The following is a 22,598-nucleotide window of genomic DNA, read 5'->3' on the forward strand; positions in this document are numbered from 1 at the left end:
AAAAAAATACGTCCGCCATTTGCGAAGACATTGCAAAGATATTAAAGTTACTTTGTTAACATTTTTAAATTGAGCTTGCATTTTTTTTGTAAATTTTTTTATTCAAGTTTGAGTGTTTTTCATCATAATTATAACTATCATAATAAAATCTACTTTATTGCTATTGCTTAACATTCTAAAATAATAATGTATTATTTTAATAATAGTATGCTACCATTTAACAGTTTAATTTTATTTTCTAATTTATTGATAATCTATTATGAAAAAATTTTATAATTGTTATGAGTGAATGAGGTATCAGATGGTACGAATTATATGATGCATCATGTGGTCATTTTTTTTGTAAAAAAAAAAAGAAAAGTTTAGCATGTAAATAATATTTATGTTATGACAAAGTTGCTTATAATTATTATCAAATAATATTTGTGTGCACTTTTTTCATCTTATCAAGCAATTCATGTGTATATGTTTGAAACAGAAACAAGTAAGTGAATCATTTTTTAAAAAAAGGAAATTAAAGCAAACAACATTCTCTTATAAATTTTTAAATTTATTTTAAAAAATAATTGCATTTAGCGTTTTGAGGTATCATGGGGCCCAAAAGAATATCTGTGTGTTTTGTGGTGCAGTAAAAAAATATCTAGCATCAAACTTTACATTGCCTTCACAAATATACATAGACTATAGAAATGGACATATACTGTTTATATTCATTAGCAATGATGAATCACACAACTCAATAAGCTTTATGGCTTCAAGATTTATAAAAGTCATATTAAACTTCTTGTTAGAGAATCAAAATATGGGCTTGCAATTTTTTAAGAGGTTCTAAACATTTTATTGACTTTTACAATGAGTCTTTCTTGTGTCAAATAACAGTATTGTCAGCAACGCATTCATTTCAGTCAACCACAAATTCAAGTAACACTATTTCATCTTTGTCAGTTAACGCATCTCCTAAACATATAAGTGTTTTATCTTTATCTGATTCAAGACCACTATTCAGACTAAGAGCTGACCAGCTGTCTCCTAGAACAAAAGTCGTAAAATGACAGTTTAGTATTTTGGCAAATGATATTACTACCAAAATATGAAAGCATAGAGAAGATGTGAAGGTGTTAAGGGAAAATGTTAAACTAAGGGCAAGATTTAAACATCTCAATGAGGCTATTGCTCACAAAAACAAGATAATTAAAAGTTTGAGAAATAAATAAAAACTCTAACATTTAAAGTTCGTTGTAAAAACACAGTATGCTGACAATTATTTTTCTTATTTTTATTGTTGTAATGTTTTTGTATTTCCTTGTTATAATATTATTGTTATTTTTATAACTTTTGTTATAATTGTTACTCTTTTTTTATTATTATTGTTACTTTTTTATACATGATGTATATTTTTATTATTATTTTTTTTTGTTATTCTTATTATTATTCTTATTTTTGTTCTTATTCTTATTTTTGTTAATGTTATACTTGTTTTTATTGTTATTTCTATTCTTATTGTTATTTCTATTCTTATTGTTATTATCATTCTGTTTTTCTATTTTTAAAATGTTTCTCATTATTCGTTGTTATAATTAATTTTCTTTTATTTTATTTTATTACTTATATTTATATTTTCATTTAAAATATTCCTATTATTATTATTATTATTTTTCTTCTTATCATTTTTGTTAATATTCATGTTTTTACAGTTGTAATTTTTATTATTTTTGTTATTGTATTGTTATTTGTGATACTATTCCTTTTATTATTATTGTTATTTTTATTAATAGTGATTTTATATTGTCTTTATTCTTCATTTTTTTAAAATTGTAGTTATAGTTAAATTTTCTTTTTGTTTTTGTTATTATTGCACTTATAATTATCACTTTTATTGTTGCTTTTTTTTTTCTTCATATCATTTTTTTTTTTTAACTAAATTTGCTCTTCATATTGTTATTCTTTTATTGTTCTTCTTCTTATAATTCTCATTATTGTTATTATACTTATTATTATTCTTCCTCATTTTTTTGGTCATATTTTGTAACTGTTATATTTTCTTTTTGTTGTTATTATGATTATTATTGTTATGATTATGTTTCTTTTTTGTTACAATTATTTTTAATTTTATTTTGTTTTTATTAAATATGTTCTTACTGTTATTCTTTTTATTTGTCCTTTTGTTTATATTCCTCTTACTGTTAATATACTTATTGTTATTTTTGTTTCTCTTTTTTTTGTTGTATATTTTTTAATTGTTATTTTTCTTTTTATGGTTATTATAATAATTATTGTTATAGTTGTTATTTTATATATCATCATTATTTGCGTTATCACTATTCCTGTTATTTTTGTTTTTCTTATTTTCATTATTACAATTACTATTTATATTTTCATCATTGTTTTTGTTAATATTCATTTCATTATTTTCTATTTTTTATTATCATTATTATTCTTATTGTTACTATCCTTGTTATCATTTTTTTAAATCTTTTTGTTATTAATTTTGTTATATTTGTTTTTTATTGTTTTATTATTATCATTATTTTTATAATTCTTGTTATCCTTACTACTCCTTTTATTTTTGTTGTTGTTTACATTTACATTTTGTATATTTTTATTGTTGTTTTTGGTAACAGCTAGTTTATCATCTGATTCCTAATTTCAGGTGATTTTTGATGACTATTTTTTTTTCATAGTCCATTACAATAAGTCTGTTTCATTATGATTTAGTATGCAAGTAGTTTACTCATAAAATATTTCTATTAGATAAAGTAGAAAGGATTTAAATTTTTATTAGAAAAAGTAGAAAGGATTTAAAGTAGAAAGGATTTTAATTTTTAAGTAGTTTATATTTTGTTTGTTTTAGTTTTTCTTTTAGCAGTTTTATTTTTGTTATATTATTTTTTAGAAGGAAAATAGGGGTATAGATGTTATTTAAAGTTATACTAATGCTATTTCCATAAATGGTTATTACTACTTTAAAATTTCTGTGATGCTATTAACTATATTTGTTCTTTTTTAGAAAATTTAGAAAAATAAATTAAATTTTTGTGCCAAAATTGTATGTAAAGGTTAAATTTTGTTATGAGGATTACAGTTCTTATGAAAAAAAAAGGAGGTAATGAGTATTGTTTGTAAATGTATATTTTGTATCTTTTTACATTTTCTTGCGTCATTTTTAAAATTTTGGTTCGCACACGTTTATCGTTTGCATATATGCTTTTTTGATATGTATGTGTATGTGGTAATAAGTGCTTTATAGTTTTTTTATCAATGTGTTTTTATAATAATGTAAAGTGTTTTTTTATTGTTTGTGTATGTGTTAATATGTGTTACATAATTGTTTTAAAAATGTGTTTAAATATGTATATAAGGTATATATTTAACCTTAGATACATATTTAAACACATTTATTGTGCTTATGGTTGGTACATATGTTTATATTATATTGTTTCCATGTTTTCAAAGTGCTGTGACTTGGTAAACATCTACCTGAAAATCAATTAGTGTATTTTAGAGAAGGAGCAGAATGGCTTTAGATCATGCAGCTCAATGTGATACGCACCTAGCGGCATGATTTAAGTTAAACACTGAAAATGAAAGAGCACATTGCTATTCGTATGTAGACATTCCTTATCACTTTATATTTAATGATAAACATTGTAAATGGAAGGTTAGACAAAGGGGTGGTAATCAGGTGATAGTAAGAATGTATAAAGTTGATCCAACTGGAGAATTGTTTTTTCTTAGACTGTTACTTTTGCAAGCAAAGGGAGCAACATCTTGAGAGGATGTGCGTACTGTTAATAGTATAGTACTTGAAATGTTTTATGAAGCATGTGTTTTGAAAGGTTGGTTGCAAGATGACACTGAATGGCAAAATACACTTTCTGAGGCAGTTTTAACACATATGCCAAAGCAAATTAGACAGTTGTTTTCAATTATTTTGACCTTTTGTGAACCTGACAATCCTTTACATCTCTGGAATGCATACAAAGCTTTTATGATGGAAGATTTCATTCACTGCTCAGTCCCACTTCTAATAGCTGAACAAGCTACTCTTCATCAAATTGAAAAGATTATCAATCAAAGTGGTAAAATGCTGGCTGATTACAATCTGCCTGTTATTGATGAGTTTATAGGCTTAAATCTAGAAAATTTTGATGAAAATGTTCAACAATCTATCGACAAAGCCAATCGCATGAGACTGCTGCTTAATGTCAATCAGTTAAATGTATGTAATGCTATCCTTGCTGCACTGAATGAGCAACCAAGTGTAGAAAATCAACATTCTAGATTGTTTTTCATGGATGGAGAGCTGGTAGTGGAAATACCTTTACTTATAATTATTTGATTGCTGAAACCATAAGTAGAGGCTTTAAATCTGCTACAGCTGCATGGACTGGCATAGCAGCAACTCTTCTTACAAATGGATCTACATTGCATGGCTTATTAAAATTCCTGTTCCAATATTGGATAATAGCACTTGAAATGTAACTCCTAACTCTATACACGGGCATTTTTTAAAACAAGTTAGTTTGTTTTTGCTTGACGAAACATCCATGATACCTAAACATGCCTTAAATGCAATTGATAGGTTGTTAAAAGATATTTGCAACAACAACTTTCCGTTCAGAGGAAAAATCATTCTTTTTGGTGGTGACTTTAGGCAAATTCTTCCTGTTGTGAAAAGAGGACAACCAGCTGAAATAGTAGAATCGTGTATAAAATGTTCTTTGCATTGGCAATGGGTGCAGAAGTTTGCATTAACTAAAAATGTGGGAGTACAAGATGGGGAAGGTGAATTTTCCCAATGGCTACTAAAACTTGGGAATAAAACAATACCTGTCAAAGAGGAGGATCCTTTTAAAGGATGCATTGAAATAACAAATCAGTGCATTATTAGAGAAAATGAATCGATTGTTGAAAAGATTTTTGGAGATGCTGATCAAAATGATTAAACACATGATTTTAACACCAACTAATGTTGATTCATTATCAATCAATGAAGAAGTGCTTGAATGTCTGCCGGGTGAGGTCAAAATTTATTTAAGTGCTGATCAAGTTGATACTGATGACTTAATGAAAGAAATAACTTTCCTGTTGAGTTTTTGAACAGCTTAACTCCTTGAGGTATGCCACCTCGTTGTTTGAAATTGAAAATTGGTTGTGTATTTATGCTACTTAGAAATTTAGATCTCAAAGCTTGGTTATGCAATAGTACTCGAATGAAAGTTTGTGCTCTTCAAAGTAGTTATATTGATACAGAGGTTTTGACAGGTGTTTCTGGTGGTAAACAGGTTTTTGTTTCTCGAATTCAGATGGCTCCATCAGATTCTAATTTACCTTTTGTTCTGAAACGTTGTCAGTTTCCTGTCAGATTGGCTTATTCAATGACAATTAATAAAAGTCAAGGTCAAACATTTGATAGAGTTGGGGTATATCTCAAAAAACCGTGTTTCTCTCATGATCAACTATATGTTGCATGTTCAAGAACTAGAGCATTTAATAGTTTGTTTTTTAAAATTGATAAACATCTCATTCAAGGTATGGTAGGTGAAAAGTGTTACTTAAATAATGTTACATTTTCTAATGTTCTTAATTTATAGTCTTTATATTTTCATTTCGAAAACTTACTGTTTGTAGGTTGTGAGCACATTTTGTATGTATAACTTTATTTACTATTTTAATATTTTTTTTCATAGTTTTTGATAAATATATCTGTCATTTAATATTGTTATAAAATGTGTTTATATGTGTTATATAAAACCATATTTGTTTATAGTTGTATATATGTTTAAATATTATGTTGTTTCCATGTTTTCAAAGTGGTGTGGCTTGGCGTTATGTTGAGCAAGATTGATAACCTTGCCAGCCAACCGATGTACTTATAGCAGAGGTGTGACTTGGCAGCATTTAGTGCCAGGCGGTGTTACTGCTTTAGAGCTAGGTTGTGTTGTCTAGCCTTTTTTAATTATTCTGGAAACACATAATAATGTCTGTTAATGTTTAGCGTAATGTGTATGAGAGTATGCAACCTTGATCTTTAAATCTAGGGTGTTTTAATGTTCTAAATTTGAAGTAATTGAATAACTAATATTGAACATAAAAACAGATATACTTTTATGTATTTATATGTTTAGTAAAAAGGTAATCATAGTTAACTTTAAATTGGTTTTCTAATTCATATTTTAATTTGGTTTGTTATTTTCGCTGGATTTTAGGATCAAGGGTGTAAATATTCTATTTTTATGTTATTGTTGTGATGTCTTGTGTTGATATTCGTTTTTAACAATACCATTTTTAACAATAGACACCTTCACATCGGTGACTATTGTTAAAAATGAATAATAGGTAGTTTCATTATTGGAACTAACTGCTTTTTCTATTTACTAAAAGCCAAGATAACATTATGCTAGAAATGTAATTTATATCTGAATTTGTTTTTTTTTTTTGTTGTTTTTTTTTCTTTTTTCTTTTTAGTATTGTTAATCCTTTTGTACTTCGAAATAGATTTTATAGTTACATTTTCGATAAATATTTATATTAACTGCCATGTCAAAATAGGTTACTATAAATAGGTAAATCAATTTTCAGTGTTTATGTGGTGTTTTTTGTTGTTGTTGCTGTAATTATGGTATCATAATTCCGTTTTTTTTTTCATTAAGAATTATGCATGACGCATTTGTACGATTTATAAAAAGAAACCTGATTACCTTTCACTGTAAATTTTTGTCAGTTTCTTTTTAAATCTTTTTTAAAGAGGGTGGTGAATATTGTAGTTTTGCGCATTTGTCAATTATCGAGTTACTTAAACTTTATAAGATGTTTAACTAATTAATTAGCTTAGTTTGCATTTGCAACACTTTTCAGGAAAGAAAAAATTGTTATATATGTTAAATTTTTATATATATTAAAAAGAAAAAATTATTATACATGTAAATCATTGTTTTATATTTTATCATTCTGGTAAAAGGTCTTCATCAAAAACTTGATTACTCTTAATAAAAATAACTCTATTCTCCTGACCACCATTAAGGCCAAAATGAAGAAGGGAGGTCCTTTATTAGTGTCAAAATATTTCAGAGAATTAAATTTCGAGTAACAAAAGGAATTTTTAGTAAATGGTAGCAAATTACTGTTTACTAAAATGTATTGAAACAAAGAGGCCATATATAAGTATGGTCAGATTAGTGTCATATATAGTAATGGTCAAATGTTGAGTTATTTTTAATAAATTTATTTAGTTGTGTGCATTTAACGTTTTAAAGACAATTTCCTTTTTTAAAGAAACATGTATCAAGGGGATACCAAAAAATGAATAACTCATGTACAACTTACGTTCGCTTTATATTGATCTTATTAGTTAAAGATCATGTTATAAAAAATATAACAAGAATTTAGCTTAACTTTTTTGTTAATTTAAAGCATGGTGAAGTGTTATTATTTTGTATCAGTAACTAAAAACATATTGTTTTGAACTTAGTAATGTTGAGGAAAATAGTTCTGCCTTTCACTTTTATGACCTATGTCAGTTGTAAATTACTCAAATAATGTTAAATAATTGGTAAATTATTTTACCTCCGCATACTTTTTATTTTAATTTTACAGATGGTTAAATTTTTTCAAAATGAAGGCGTTTTTCTAAAAGGGTGTTAGTTAAGGTTTTGCAACTTTAAATTGTGGAAAACTGCCACTATAAATTAAGTAACAGACTGACCATAACCAGTATTACAGGTTGCTTTTTGCTAGTTTTTATTGTTATTGTTAATGTTATTGTTATTATTACTATTATTATTAATACTATTGTTATTATTATTGTTATTATTATTGTTATTATTATTATCATTATTATTATTATTATCTTAATATAATTAGTACAGAAATGCTTACCGTTTAATGTTCAACGTCGTTTCATCATTAGTTCCTAGGCTTTGAATTAGTTACTAGGCCTTGGAAGAGCGCGTTCTGCAAATGCACGCGGCCATTGGAGAAAGATCCTTTGAGCGAGTTAAAACTTTTTTCCTTTTGGAATTTAATTATTAGTTTAGATATATTACATAACGAATCATCTTAATCAATTATATATTTCAATTATATAATTGAAGTAAGTATATGAAATCGTTATATATACATTTTTATCAGATAAAGTAGAAAGGATTAAAATTTTTATTAGATAAAGTAGAAAGGGTTTAAAGTAGAAAGGATTTCAATTTTTTAAATCGTTTAGATTTTGTTTGTTTTAGTTTTTCATTTAGCAGTTTTCTTTTTATTTTATTTTTTAGAAAGAAAATAGAGGTATGGATGTTACTTGAAGTTATACTAATGCTATTTCCATAAAAGGGTTATTAATACTTTGAAATTTCTGTGATGCTATTAACTATTTTTGTTCTTTTTTAGAAAATTTAGAAAAATAGATAAAAATTTTGTGCCAACACTGACAACGCATGTCACATGTTAATGTATGTGAAGGTTAAATTTTGTTATGAGGATTACAGTTCTTATGAAAAAAAAAACAAAAACAGAAGAAGGTAAAGAGTATTGTTTGTAATATATATTTTGTTTACTTTGAATCTTTATAAATTTTCTTGCATCATTTTTAAAATTTTTGTTTGCACATGTTTATTGTTTGCATATATGCTTTTTTGATATGTATGTGTATTAGGGTGGTTCAAAAATAGGTCATTGTAAAATTTCAACTAGAGTGGAAGCTTATAAGGTGCCCAGATATTGGTTTTATATATAAAATTTTTTTTTTTTTTTTTTTTTAGTTCATGTTCAAGGGTGGCCCACGGACCCTAAACTTTTTAATTTTGATGATTTTTATCGATTTTTCAGAAATTTCAACGCCCGTGGGCCACCCTAAAACAATGGGGAAAAAAAAAAAAAATCATCAGTAAACTCAGAATGAGTAATAGAAACAAATAAAAATGCACTCTTAATAAAATTTTTTATGTAAAAATTCTGAATGAACCTGAAAAATTTAGGAAAACCGAATATTTTGCTTTTTCAATCATTTTCTTTTGTAACTTCAATCATTTTTTCTTATGATGACATTTTTATCATTTTTTACAGTTAAACCATCAAAAGTTTTAAATATCATACCACAATATTGCATTTTATATATAAATTTGAGAAAATATTTTTAAAAAATCCTTTTTTTTGTTGATCATGGTACAGTTTTGTTGACTAAAAAGTCAAATAATGCTGGAAGTAGCATTTGCTGCAAGATTGCTCTTCTTGGATCCTTGTTTACTTCTCTTGTAGACATGGTTAAACAAGAACATATTTTGCCTCTTTTCCTGCTTATTGGATTTCACAATAAGCTTCTAAACCAATTTGATACCTCTTTCAGAAGAATCATTGACTACATCTAGAAATTTGATGGTAGTCTCAAGCTCTAGATAAAAATCATTCAGCTCCCAGAACTGTGAAGGGGTTTTAAGCCACTGCACTTCCCCCATCCAATGGCCAATCTTATCAAAGATTAGCCAAGATTGCTCAGTAACAAGAGATGCTAGGGATGGAGGCTGATCTTGGGAGTAGTCTAGTGAGTGAAGAGCCTTCTTTAATACGCTCCAGTTTGAAGACATTGGGTCTGTCCAAATGAGTATTATAGAGTTTCTGAGCTAACTCGTCTCTATCAGGGTAATTCTTATCAGTTAAAGCAAACACAACTAGAACTGGACTTAAGTAGCAGTCATGCTTTGACATTGATCGGACTACTTCAGTAGATCCAAGAAAATTTATTTCCATAAACCTCTTTTCCGAGAGGGCTTTTATATCCTATAGAAAATTTAACGTAAATAAGCAATATTCTATCATTATAGTTTACATGTTTTTATTTTTATTTTTATTCTAAACCTTTATTATTTTTACCTGATATGGAGAAGCAGCTGGCAACTCAGCTCTAAAGAACCATTTAGCATAAAATATACTGACAAACATAGCCATATCAGATATTTCCTCTTTGTTCTCTTTAGTTAGACCAGGAATGTGAACGAGTAGAAGGTACATTTTCAGATAGTACAAGGCTTTAGCCATGAATCTGGCATGGTGTACAGGTCCAGGCATATAAAACCTGAACCTCTCCTCCTTAGTAACAATCATCAAAGAGAGCTCAACTAACTGCTGGTAATCTTTTCTTGATTTCCCATCCTGTATTTTATTAATTATTGTTTTTAAACATTAAAATACATGCAAAAGTAGTTAACAGAAAAATAATGTACTAGAATGAATGGTTCATTTTACCTTCTTGTATGTCTTATTGTTAATTAAATCTCTGTAGAACTGTTCAGATTCCTGTTGCTGTTGGTTTATCCAGGTTTCAGGTGGAGTTTCAATCCTCTTTAGGGGCAGTATATCTTTCTCTAAATCATTCCAGGCTGACTTGATTTTTTTGAACAGCTGATTATCTGGTCCTGTAGATTTACTACTTGGGTACATCTTACAGAAGTGAGTAATATGACGCTCCAGAGCATGGTGTCGGCAGGCAAGGAGAAGAAGTGGCCGTCCTAACTTTTCTGACATTCTGGTATTTACACCTTAGAGCCTTCCAGTGTTTGATGCAGTGGTATCAAAACAGATACATTGTACTTGGTTAGTGAGACCATAATTCTCTAGAAGATCATAAATAGCAATGAACTGCTGTTCTCCAGTCCCTGAATCAATAGGGGGGGGGGGAGGGGAAGAGGAGAGAAAGTGTGAGTAGCGCCCGTTTGTCATATATGTTGCTAAGTTTTACATATTTATGTAGGAAATATTTTCTCAAATTTATATATAAAATGCAATATTGTGGTATGATATTTAAAACATTTGATGGTTTAACTGTAAAAAATGATAAAAATGTCATCATAAGAAAATGATTGAAGTTACAAAAGAAAATGATTGAAAAAGCAAAATATTCGGTTTTCCTAAATTTTTCAGGTTCATTCAGAATTTTTACATAAAAAATTTTATTAAGAGTGCATTTTTATTTGTTTCTATTACTCATTCTGAGTTTACTGATGATTTTTTTTTTTTTCCCCATTGTTTTAGGGTGGCCCACGGGCGTTGAAATTTCTAAAAAATCGATAAAAATCATCAAAATTAAAAAGTTTAGGGCCCGTGGGCCACCCTTGAACATGAACTAAAAAAAAAAAAAATTTTATATATAAAACCAATATCTGGGCACCTTATAAGCTTCCACTCTAGTTGAAATTTTACAATGACCTATTTTTGAACCACCCTAATGTGTATGTGGTAATAAGTGCTTTATAGTTGTTTTATCAATGTGTTTTTAAAATAATGTAAAGTTGTACAATAATGTAAAGTGTTTTTATGGTTTATGTATGTGTTAGTATGTGTTATGTAATTGTTTTTAAAATGTATTTAAATATGTATATAAGGTACATATTTAAACGCATTTATTGTGTTTATAGTTGGTACATATGTTTATATTATATTGTTTCCGTGTTTTCAAAGTGCTGTGACTTGGTAAACGTGTAGAGCAAGGTTTGTCAACTTTGCCAGCCAAGTGATGGACTTTTAACAGAGGGTTACACAATAGTGTTTAGTGTCAAACTGTTACTGCTTTAGGTCTAGCTGTTTTCAAGCCTTTATTATTATAAATTATTCTAAAAATACATAATAATGTATTTTAATAACATTTTGCGTAATGTTGTTATTTATGTTTTGTTATATATGAATGTTACCTTACTTAAGTTATATTATAGATACATATTATATTAACTTATGGTGTGTGCTATTGTTGTGTGTTGTTGCTGTGATGTTTTTTTTGTTATCTTTTGAGCTAATAGACATTTGGCTTATCTTCATGTTGGTGTCTATTGTTAAAAATGGTAAATAGGTAATTTTTTTAAAAATCACTGCTTTTAATCATTCACTAAAAGCCAATACAAATTATTTTGCCATATATACAATTTGTTTTATCTCAATTTAATTTTTTGTCTTTAGTGCTGTTTACTACATGATTTTGCTATGAATATTTTGGAATCATGATGTTCCAACATAAATTATTTTGTAAAAGCTAACATGAAATAATAGTATTTTGCAACTACTACTCTGGTAAATCACTACAGCTTTTCTCTATAATTTACACTAATTTTCATTTTTGTATGTAATATTTTTCTTATTTACTTATTCATTACATTTTTTATTTTAGATTTATCAGATGATGTATTTATGTGGAATAGAAGAATGTAATATTGTAAAGTTTTGTGAATTTTTTTAAAACATTTACTAATAATTTTATTTGAAGAAATACTATAAGTTTGCAAAAAAGGGTTTACAACGTTTTTTTTTTTAATTTTTCTTTGTTAGCAGTATGTTTATTATTACAATTGCATGTTTTTAATAATTTTTTTTATTATTATTTGCTATGCTAATTTTTTTTAAAACATCTTTTAGCTGATATATATATTTTTTTAAAGTCATAAGATTATTGTATAATTTATCTTAAAGGACAGTCTGTTATATTTAAAAATTATTTGTGTGTGCTATTTAGAATAGAAAAAAAGTTGTATAGGAAAGATCACAATCTTCAGGATTCTTTAAGATTTTTCTTACTACTTTTAATATCAATTAAAAGTGAATGGATGATATTAGGCTAGAAGCAGATATTAGTGTAGAAAATGTAAACGTTAATATGCAAGTTAATCGTCACAGAAATGAAAGAGATAGGCTAAGGCGAGATGAAATTAATAATCAACAAAATGCTAGATATGCTGCTCGGCAAGCAGTAAGTTATTCAAACCCAAATGAGGAGAGCTTGGTTAGGCGAGCTGAAAATAATCGTCACAGAAATGAAAGAGATAGGCTTAGGCGAGATGAAATTAATAATCGACAAAATGCTAGAAATGCTGCTTGGCAAGCAGCAAATAATTTGAACCCAAATGAGGAGAGCTTGGTTAGGCGAGCTGAAAATAATCATCGCAGAAATGAAAGAGACTTAGGCAAGATGAAATTAATAATCGACGAAATGCTAGAAATGCTGCTCGGCAAGCAGCAAATAATTTGAACCCAAATGAGAGCTTGGTTAGGCAAGTTGAAAATAATTGTCGCAGAAATGAAAGAAATAGGCTAAGGCGAGATGAAATTAAAAATCAACAAAATGCTAGAAATGCTGCTAGATACGAAAGAATGCATTGTATAGCAAGAAGTAATACTATTCTAGATTATAATTATTTAGGAGAAATGAGTTATATTTGTCAGCATTGTGGTGCTAAGAAATTTCTTGATGAAACACATTTTTTATGTTGCCATAATGGAAAGGTAGTTTTGTCGCAACCTTCATCATTTCCACAAGATTTAGAAGATTTATTTAAAGGAAACTATGCAGATAGAAATGCCAATCTGAATTTTTTAAAATATAATAGAAATTATAATGCCTGTCTTTCTTTTGCTTCATTTGAAGCTAATGTAGTTCAACCCATGAATCATGGGCCGCCATGTTTTAGAATCTGTGGTCAAGTTTTTCATCGTATAGGTAATCTAAGACCAAATCAAGATGTTCCGCCGACATATTGTCAACTATGCATCTATGATCCACTTGCAGCAGTAAATTTTAGAATGCAACAACGTGGTAATGATCTTTGCTTAAATGATTTAATGTTTCAATTGCAAACTATTATTAGTGAAGAGAACCCATTTGCTATTGCGTTTAAAAACATGGCTGAAGTGGAAGATGAAGAAGTTCGTCGAGCAGCTCTAGAAGGTCGCTCAGTGTCAGTTGTAAAAATGTCATTACTTGAAGGGCAAGATAGACATCGTCATAATCTCCCTTTACATAATGAAGTTGCAGTTGTATTTGTTGGTGAAGATGGTGCACCACCTGCTTCCAGGGAATTATTATTATTATTATTATTATTATTATTATTATTATTATTATTATTATTATTATTATTATTATTATTATTATTATTATTATTATTATTATTATTATTATTATTATTATTATTACTATTATTATTATTATTATTATTATTATTATTATTATTATTATTATTATTATTATTATTATTTTTATTTTTATTATTACCATTATTATTATTATTATTACTGTTATTATTACTGTTACTTTTGTCATTGTTATTGTTAGTAGTACTATTATTATTATTTTAATTATTAAAACTATTTCTATTATAAATATTTACATTTTTCTAATTGTTATCATTATTACTTTTCTTATGGTTTCTTTTAATATTAGTGTTATTGTTTTTATTGTTTTTTTTATTATCGTTATTTTTGTTTTTGTTATTAATTCTTTTAGTATAATTATAATTTTTCTTTTAGATAGTTACTGTTATCATTAGTTCTATTATTGTTATTTTTTTGTTTATTGTTATTAATGTTTTTGTTAATAATAATATTATTTATTATGTTAATGTTATCATCATCATTTTAATTACTATTATTATGATTACTATGTTAAAATTCTTTTTACTATTATATTTATTGTTGTTATTATTTTTTCTATTATTTTTTTTTGTTTCTTTATTCATATTATCATCATCAGTGTTATAAATATTGCTTATATTATTATTATTTTTTTAGAATTTTTATTATTATTTTAACTTTTATTATAATTATTATTGTTTTTTAACTTTTTTTTTTTTTTTGTTATTCCTTTTATTATTGTTAATTTTTTTTTTTTTTGTTTTTGTTTTTTATTGTTACTATTATCATTTTTACTTTTTTTATTATTATTATTCATATTTTTGTTTTTATCATTTTTGTCATTATTTTTTTTGTTATTTTTAATAGTTATTTTGTTTTTTTAATCTATTTATTGTTCTTGCTAATATTATTATAATTGTGTTTTTCTTTTTTTTTGTTGATATTATTTTCTTTACTTTGATTATTCTTAATGTTTTAATTTATGTTTTTGTGTAATTTGCTTTATTTTTGTTACATGTTTCTTCGTCTTTTTTTACTTTTTTTTTTTTTATTTTTATAAACTTGTTTTGTTTTAAAGTTCTTTTTGTTTTTTGCTGTGGTCAAAATTTTTATTATTATTATTCTTTTTATTATTGTTATATTTGTTCTTACTATCATTTTTTTTGTTACTAATTTTTTTATTACACTTTTTATTATTAGTTCTTTTCATTGTGTTTTTTTTTCGCATAAGATTTATTTTTGTTATTGTGAATGTTATTATTTTTCTTTTTGTTTTATCAATATTATATGTTTTATTTAAGTTGAATTATCAAAATATATCTGAAATACATTTTATAAAATGAGTGAATTAAATTTACGTTTTAGTTTTCAAATTTTTTCTATAAAGTTTCAATTTTTAATAGTTTTGTTGCTCTTGAGTGCATTTTTAATATTCCAAGTCATTAAATGCTTAGATAAGTTTCAAAAAAGCCACTAATGTGTTTTAGACAGTTTAAGTTAAGCTTTTTAAAATTGTCCCCCACCCTTCCTCTGAAATTGGTCCTGTTGACACCTTTGTTTAAAGTTTAAGCAAATGAAGGAGTGTATTATGAAAAAGCATATTGTTAATTTTTTGTATTTCTATTTTCTCTAAAGAAATATATATTTGAGTTAACAATTTTAGAAATGAAATTGTAAAACATAACATTAAAATCTGTTAAGAAAATAATGTGGTAAGCAAATATGAAAGAAAAATATATTCAATAAGAATTTCATGTGGTTATCATTAGCAGCTCTATTGCAAATATTTTGAGAGAAAAATTAAAAAGGGTTGCAATCCTTTTGAAATGCAAAAGGTAAAGTAAAAAGACTTCTGTAAAATTTAATCTAACATTTATTATAGTTACAGCATATCTCTTATGGGAATAAAATGGAAAATATTTTGTGAAGATTTATAATAGTTGTTAAGATTTCATTTACTTTTAAAACTTATCTAAACTTGCTTTTTTTTTTTTAGGGAACTTAAAGAATTCCCTTGACTTTTGCTTTTATAAGAAAAGAATTTAAATATAGCCCCGGGTTTGAAAACATGCAGCAAACATTACAAAAGAGCAGTAGAAGCTGATGAGGATTTTACTTGACAGGAAGAGTGGGAGTCACAAAGTAAGAAATGTTAAAGTTTAATACTTTTATATGAATTACTTTGGATTTCACCAGCAAAACAAAATTGTGAGGATATTATCAGACAGAGTTGCTGAAAAGGTTTTGTTAGCATATAATATTGGAGATGTTTCTTTAACATCACGAATAAACAGCACCATTTCAAACAGTAACATAAAGATAAAGATCTAGACAGTTTAATGTATGAATTCAAAAAAAAATTAATTGATTGACTCCTAACACTATAAGGTGCAAATTTTAACACTTGCAACAAAATCTTGGACGTATAAAAAGGTATCAAATTACTTTGAACTGTCTGATTGTCTTTTTCTAAAGTTAAAAAAGATAAACATGAGCAGAGGATTTTATCATTACCAGGAAAAAATCTAAAAAACCATATTATACCAGAAACAGTCAAATTAGTGATAATTTTTTATCAAAGAAATAAGTTTCTAAGAAGGATGCCAGGGAAAAAAAGACTTAGTATTAAAAAAACCCAACACATTCAAAAAATGTTATTTCTACCTCAATCTTAAAGAATTACATGTTGCACATTTACAAAACACATCTAAAAAAGACTATCCTAATGTCAATGTCAGTTTGTCAAACTTTGCAATCTGAAACCCAAAGTGGTGCATTTCAGCTAATGTCTCAGTTAGTCTCAATATAAGTGCATACAAAAAATCTTCAAAATGCAATACTTCTCATGGATGCAATTATTTGGAATAAAAGTTATAAGGATTCTATTTCTGTAATTGTTTGTTGTGTTAGAAATGCTGTATGCTGCACCAATTTGACCAATCCCCAAGTATTCAAGCAGGTGTTTAGTACAAGAGTTTATAGGCAATTAGCTAAGAAAAATTATTCAAAGTATTCAAGCAATGGCAGACCACTGACTATACAACACTAGTGTTGCAAATACTGCCACTCAATAATTTTAATGACTTCTTTTGCAGTAGCATCGAAAAACACAAAGTAATTCCTTAAAAAAAACTGCTAAGAAAATCTTAATCAAAAGAAATGAATAATTTTTGAAGATTTTGCTGAAAATTATCATTATATGTAGTCCAGGATGAGGTTAAAAGTTATCACTGGAGCAAAAGTTATTTGTCACATTTTTTCACTTGCACTTTACTTTATAGAGAAAACAAAAATCTTTTTGTTACTTTTCAGAAAATGTTGATCACAACACAGGGTTTTTTTAAAAAATTTAAGAATATAAAATTAGATATGTAAAAGAAAGTTTATCTGATGTATCTTGTGTAAAGTACTTTTCCCATGGCTGTTTGAAAGCAATAAGTTATAAATAACAAGCATTAATGCAATTTCTGAAGTATTCAATATTATTCCAAAAAAGATAATGGTAAAGAGTTTTTTTTAAACATTAAAAAAGTTCTTAACAACATTGAATAATACACTGTTTTTGAAACTCAAACTTATGGTCTTATCATTTAAAATGATTTTTTAGTAAAGTTTTCATAATACTTTTTCTTACAAATTATGAAGATAATCTAGAAAGCATGTTTTGTTGTGTTAGCATCTTTTTAAAAAAGATGATCTGCTTTTTTTTTATTATTTTATTTTCTATATCAACATTCTATGTACATTTTGATAATAAATTAACCATAACCTATTGTTTTTTGTTCCTTGTCTTTAAAGACTCTGTGTGGGAAAAACTGGAAAGAATAAGAAACCTTAATATATTGATATAGTTCTTTTATGAAATACATTAATTGGTAATTCTTTAAAAACTTTTATAACATCATACTTTGAAAAAATACTGTAAAACATTTTTTTTCGTTAACTAGCAGTTACAGTATTTTATGACACACTTAAAAGTGCTTTTTAAGTGTCATAAAATACTGTGACTTTTTTTTTTTTTTTCTGAATCTGTAGAATTATGTAAAGTTAATTTTGCCATGAGAAAGTTGTAAAAAATTTTAGATAACATTTAAAAAATAACTTGAATGAACTTTATCTTTTTCAGTATACATTATGAAATATTGTGTCAAATTTGATATTAATGTTGTGATACTCCTTTGCAAGTAATCTCCCAGAAAGTAGTAATTTTGGTACAGAATTTAAATGCCTTTTGTTGTTTTATGCCTGCATTATTACTAGGATAATACTACTGAATATGTGAACTTTAGTAATGAGATATAGTCTTTAGCACCACCAATTGTTAAACTATGAAAACTGTATTCCACTACAGAAATTAATATTCTTCTTACATAATTTTAGGCTTTGAATTTCTGCAACTGAATTGACTATTATGCTTTAATAACTAAATGTTTCTAAATCTAACTTTTTTTTAGGCAGCTGGAGCTGATCTAACCAAAGAATGATCCAAAATGGTAACCATACTGTAATTAATTATTGAAATTAAGCAAAATAGTTGTGAAGATCTTAACAGTTTTTTTATCTTTCTTATAAATTTTTACTTTAATTTGTTTTTAGGTTTAAGTAGTGAGTATTTGATAAATCTGCGTTTAGTTAGTTAAATTGTTTAAACAGTTTCTATCAGCTTCAAAAATTTTTTATTTGCATGTTAACTTTCTTTAATGCTTGAGCTTTTTTTTTTCTTCTTCAGCATATGATATCTAGTAAGATATCTGGAAGACCCTATTTTGATGAGATTCTTCATTCATCTTTTCTTAGTTGTTTGACTTAATGAGGGAATAACTGCCGATATTACAGACCGCGTACGGGTTCTTAAAAAAGTGACTAACTTGAGATCAATTTTTAATTGCCCAACAATTCAAAAGCACCTGGAATAAATCATTTTTATTGATCGGTTTGTCGCCTTTCAATTGACGATCGAATTATTCTCAAAGATGCTCTGATGGATTTAAATCTGAGTTTTGAGAAGGCCAGTCCGAATAAAAAAAATCTTTTCAAATGGAAAAATTTTTTATAGAATTTCCCAAGTAGCAATGCTCGTATGGGCCAGTGCCGGCTACGCCAGTTCTGGAGATCCATTTACGGGACATTAAAGTTCCATGAATGGCATGCCGGAGCCGATATGAACTATTGTTGTACCGTAAAAGATTCACCAGAGCTGGTTTACCAGATAGCAACTGTCATGTGGTCCTTTTGCGGCATCCCAGTCCTGGATATTTAATAACGGGCCGATTACAGGTTGCACGCCAGAGCCAGTTAGCCACAACTGGACCACCGCTTAAAATATTACTGAATAGTGTATACGGCATTTTTTTTAAGCCGTTTTTTAGAATAAATATGATAAAATAATGTACAAGTTCTCAGTAAGACTATGTATAATTTTTATTTTTTTGGTTGGTTTAAATTTATTTTGTATAATAGTGAAGAAAAAGTATTTAAGTTTTAAATTTAGACCAAAGAAACCTAGTTATTATATAGGCCTAAAATGATAATTGCTAACCAACTTACAACTGTTGGGAGCTGCCAACATAGTAATTTATTAATTGCTTGTGCAGAATTCTCAAATAATAGTAAGAATAACAGTAAGTATAACAGTATAAAATATTAATAAAAAAGTATAGTAGATGATTTAAATGTTTCTTTATTTAAAAATTTATTATAATACATTATGAAAAAACTTAAGGTCTTCTTACATGCACTTATATCTTAAACTAGAAGGGATTATTCCTAAATTTTAAGGGAAAATTATTAACATTTAAAGATATAAACTTGTATGTATTATACATTTTCGGATAACATACAGAATGTATATTTTGTTCTTAATTTGTTTAGTAACAAGTAATGTGTTGTATTCAACTACGAAGGATGATGTATATTTACAGGAGCATTAAGAAAAAATGGTCTAACCAAAGATGCATCCGAAAGTGGCATCCTAAAAGCCATTGTTCACTAGGGGTATGACTAAAAAAAAAATTTAAGAATTTTTTATTCCCCATGTAACCATGAGTGGAGAAATTATATTTATAAACATAAAATATATTTTTTTTATGTAAATTGTCAAAAAAGATCACCCCTCAAGCTGAAAATAATTTTTCCTATCTTTTTAGTGAGTTATAAATTAGAAATATAATAGAGAACCCAATCTTACTCAATATACGACTGTGATCACAAACATAAATTCTACAGATTTCTTTACGAGATAACTGAAACTTTTAATAACTGCAATTTTCGATTTGAACCCTGTTGGACCGCGCGGAAGTGCTTCAGCATTTTATAATTGGTTTTTTGTATATAACCGGAATTGTCTTCTTTAACTTTGTCAAACTGTTATCTTGTGTTTTGAACATTATGTCCAAAAAAAGAGTTGCTTCAAACAAGAATAAGAAAGTTTGGGAATCAAATTTAGTAAGGTTTGAAAAAGCTAAAACTTCCAGAAAATGTACTACTGTTGTTAAAAGTATTAGTGAAATGAATAAGATGCCAACAGAACAGCGTATCATTGATCGATTTAAAAGTTTGTCATCAAATGTGAAAAGTAGAAAGGAGAGAATTGCAATTGTGGCTGAAGAAACTAAATTGCTATGGAGAAAGCTAAATATTCCTATTCAACAAGGGAAATCGGCAGCAGAAAGAAAAATAGAAAATGTATTGAAAAAACTTGACAAAGATAGTCGAAAACCCGGAACTCAAAATTTTACACGATTGTTTGACATAACCGATGAGAAAGGTGAATGGTTGTGTCAGGAAGATAAAGAATTTTATTGTCTTCAAAAGTCAACAAATGGAAGAGCTGGATATTGTACCACAATTAAAGATGCTGAAGGTATTCATCCAAAAAAATTAGTGTTGATAAAGAAACAAATGTCCATCAGTCAAGGACAAGATTTTGTTGAATCAGCTAGTGAAGGAGAACCTTCAGAAAGTGAAGAGCAGTGTTCCAGCAGTGATATTGAAGCTGAAGGTCCTTCATCATCATCTAAAAAACAAAAAACAAATTCAGCAGTAAATTTAGTGATTTCTGCTAAGATTAGTACCAAAAAAGCACATAAAGTCTGTAAAACTCTTTCAGAAAGTGGTATTTCTATTCATACTCCAACGCAAAGTGGTATCTGCAAAGGTGTTATGAAAGAAGGAGAAAAGTTGAAAGCAAATTATATGGAAAACCTAAAAAATGAAAAGTGGTCTTTGCACTTTGATGGAAAAACAAATAAAGAAAATGGAACATCAAGTAGTTGTTTTGAAAAATGAAAATAGAGAGGTTAGGCTTGCTGTTCTGGAAATGATGAATGGAAAAAGTGAAACAATATATAATGGGATAAAGCATGCGCTAGATGAGTATGAGCTGTGGCCAGCCATAAAAATGATTGTATCTGACACAACATCTACAAATACAGGATTAAGAAATGGTGTAGTTACACGGTTACAGAAACATTTTAAAACCATTGGACTAGAAAAGCCTGTTTTTATTGGATGCCAACACCATATTCTAGATACTCTTTTGAAACATGTCATGAATGATCTTTTTGAAGGATCGACAATGTCACCATATCTCCATTACCCTTTTGTGACAAGGTTGCAGCAAGATTACGAGAACTTGAAGCTATTGTTTAGTAATATTGGAAATCCTTTGACAAAAGTGAAGCGAACTCGCTAGAGAGAGGCCATGGATTTCCTGAATCACTTAATAGCATGTTATAGAAAGTTTAAAAGCACAGGTAACTTTCCAAAAGTTAATTTCAAATCACTTCCTGCTATAAGCAATTCAAGGTGGAATTCGAGAGCCATTTTTATTCTACTTGCTTACATTTTAGTACCAGAATACCAAGAATCAGAATCAGCTCAAGCAGCATGTGACTTCATCTGTGGTTCATGGGGTGATATATGGTTTGGGGGTCACTACTTCAATCCTGCAGACTTTGTTAATCTATTAGAAGCATGCAATGAGCATCCTAAAGCATTGAAATCATTGAAAAGGTTTTGGTCCACTGAGCCAACACCAATACCAACACAACGTTCAAATATATGTGCAGAACGTGCTGTGAAAGTGATGCAAGACTTAATGCCATTATGCCATAGCATAGAAAAACTAAATATTAAATACTTATTGTCAAATACACAGTAGACAAATTTTAATTATACATGTTTATTGGTTTCTATAAAGTAGTGGAAGATGTGTTGCAAAACTACATTTTTTAAAAAAAATTTACAAATATTTTTTAATTGGGGGGTGAACTTTTTTGACATATAGTAAAAATGCTTGTTATTTTTCTGATTTTTGCACAAAATCTCCACTAAATTTAGTATGGGGATATAGGGTTGCAAAATTGTCATATCCCTATTGTTCACTATTTGGCAGGAGCTACTTAGCATAACGGTGGCAGAAAACAAGGAGCCATAAAAAAGTCTGCTGAGATAAATAGCTTTGAACATTTTTAAATACCAATCGTTGGTAGTATGGTTGCTATAATTGCAACCTGGCATAAATTATGTACACGGATTGACTTTACATTTTAGTTCTAAATAATTCTTAAAGGGATTTTGATGATGACACAAATAATTTATCAATAATAAGTATAAAAATTGTAAATTAGGTAGCCCCTTATAAAACATTTCTGAAGAAATTTAAATGTATATAAATCACATATTTTTGGTATTTTTGTATAATAATTTATGTGATA

At 27.4% G+C, this 22,598-nt stretch overlaps 3 protein-coding genes across 14 annotated transcripts; all 3 read left to right on the plus strand.

Annotated features, from left to right (window-relative positions):
• Positions 1 to 3,808: 3,808 nt before the first annotated feature.
• On the plus strand, positions 3,809 to 5,717 carry LOC149883946 (uncharacterized). The gene has a single exon (XM_090097241.1). It carries the CDS (start codon positions 3,809 to 3,811, stop codon positions 4,337 to 4,339), a length of 531 nt encoding a protein of 176 aa, XP_089953367.1. The 3' UTR covers positions 4,340 to 5,717.
• A 2,111-nt stretch (positions 5,718 to 7,828) lies between these two features.
• LOC149883947 (uncharacterized) lies at positions 7,829 to 21,172 on the plus strand. 12 transcript variants are annotated; one of them, XM_090097229.1, is made up of 7 exons: positions 7,829 to 8,516; positions 11,777 to 11,833; positions 11,941 to 12,051; positions 12,149 to 12,185; positions 15,878 to 16,023; positions 18,336 to 18,374; positions 18,611 to 21,172. In XM_090097229.1, exon 7 carries the CDS (start codon positions 20,269 to 20,271, stop codon positions 21,166 to 21,168), a length of 900 nt encoding a protein of 299 aa, XP_089953355.1. In that variant the 5' UTR covers positions 7,829 to 8,516; positions 11,777 to 11,833; positions 11,941 to 12,051; positions 12,149 to 12,185; positions 15,878 to 16,023; positions 18,336 to 18,374; positions 18,611 to 20,268; the 3' UTR covers positions 21,169 to 21,172. The 12 variants fall into 12 exon arrangements, with proteins under 12 accessions (XP_089953355.1, XP_089953364.1, XP_089953358.1 ...); XM_090097238.1 differs by having other exon boundaries at positions 19,753 to 21,172; XM_090097232.1 differs by having other exon boundaries at positions 11,777 to 11,825.
• Positions 13,126 to 18,521, plus strand: LOC149883948 (uncharacterized). Its single transcript, XM_090098667.1, has 2 exons — positions 13,126 to 13,807; positions 18,478 to 18,521. The coding sequence occupies exons 1-2, from the start codon at positions 13,126 to 13,128 to the stop codon at positions 18,519 to 18,521; spliced, it is 726 nt and encodes a 241-aa protein (XP_089954793.1).
• Positions 21,173 to 22,598: the final 1,426 nt, after the last annotated feature.

The sequence above is a fragment of the Hydra viridissima genome, unplaced genomic scaffold (assembly GCF_058129835.1).
Source record: "Hydra viridissima isolate aposymbiotic clone 2 unplaced genomic scaffold, HvirCarnegie_v1 scaffold_9, whole genome shotgun sequence".
NCBI classification, from domain to species: domain Eukaryota; kingdom Metazoa; phylum Cnidaria; class Hydrozoa; order Anthoathecata; family Hydridae; genus Hydra; species Hydra viridissima.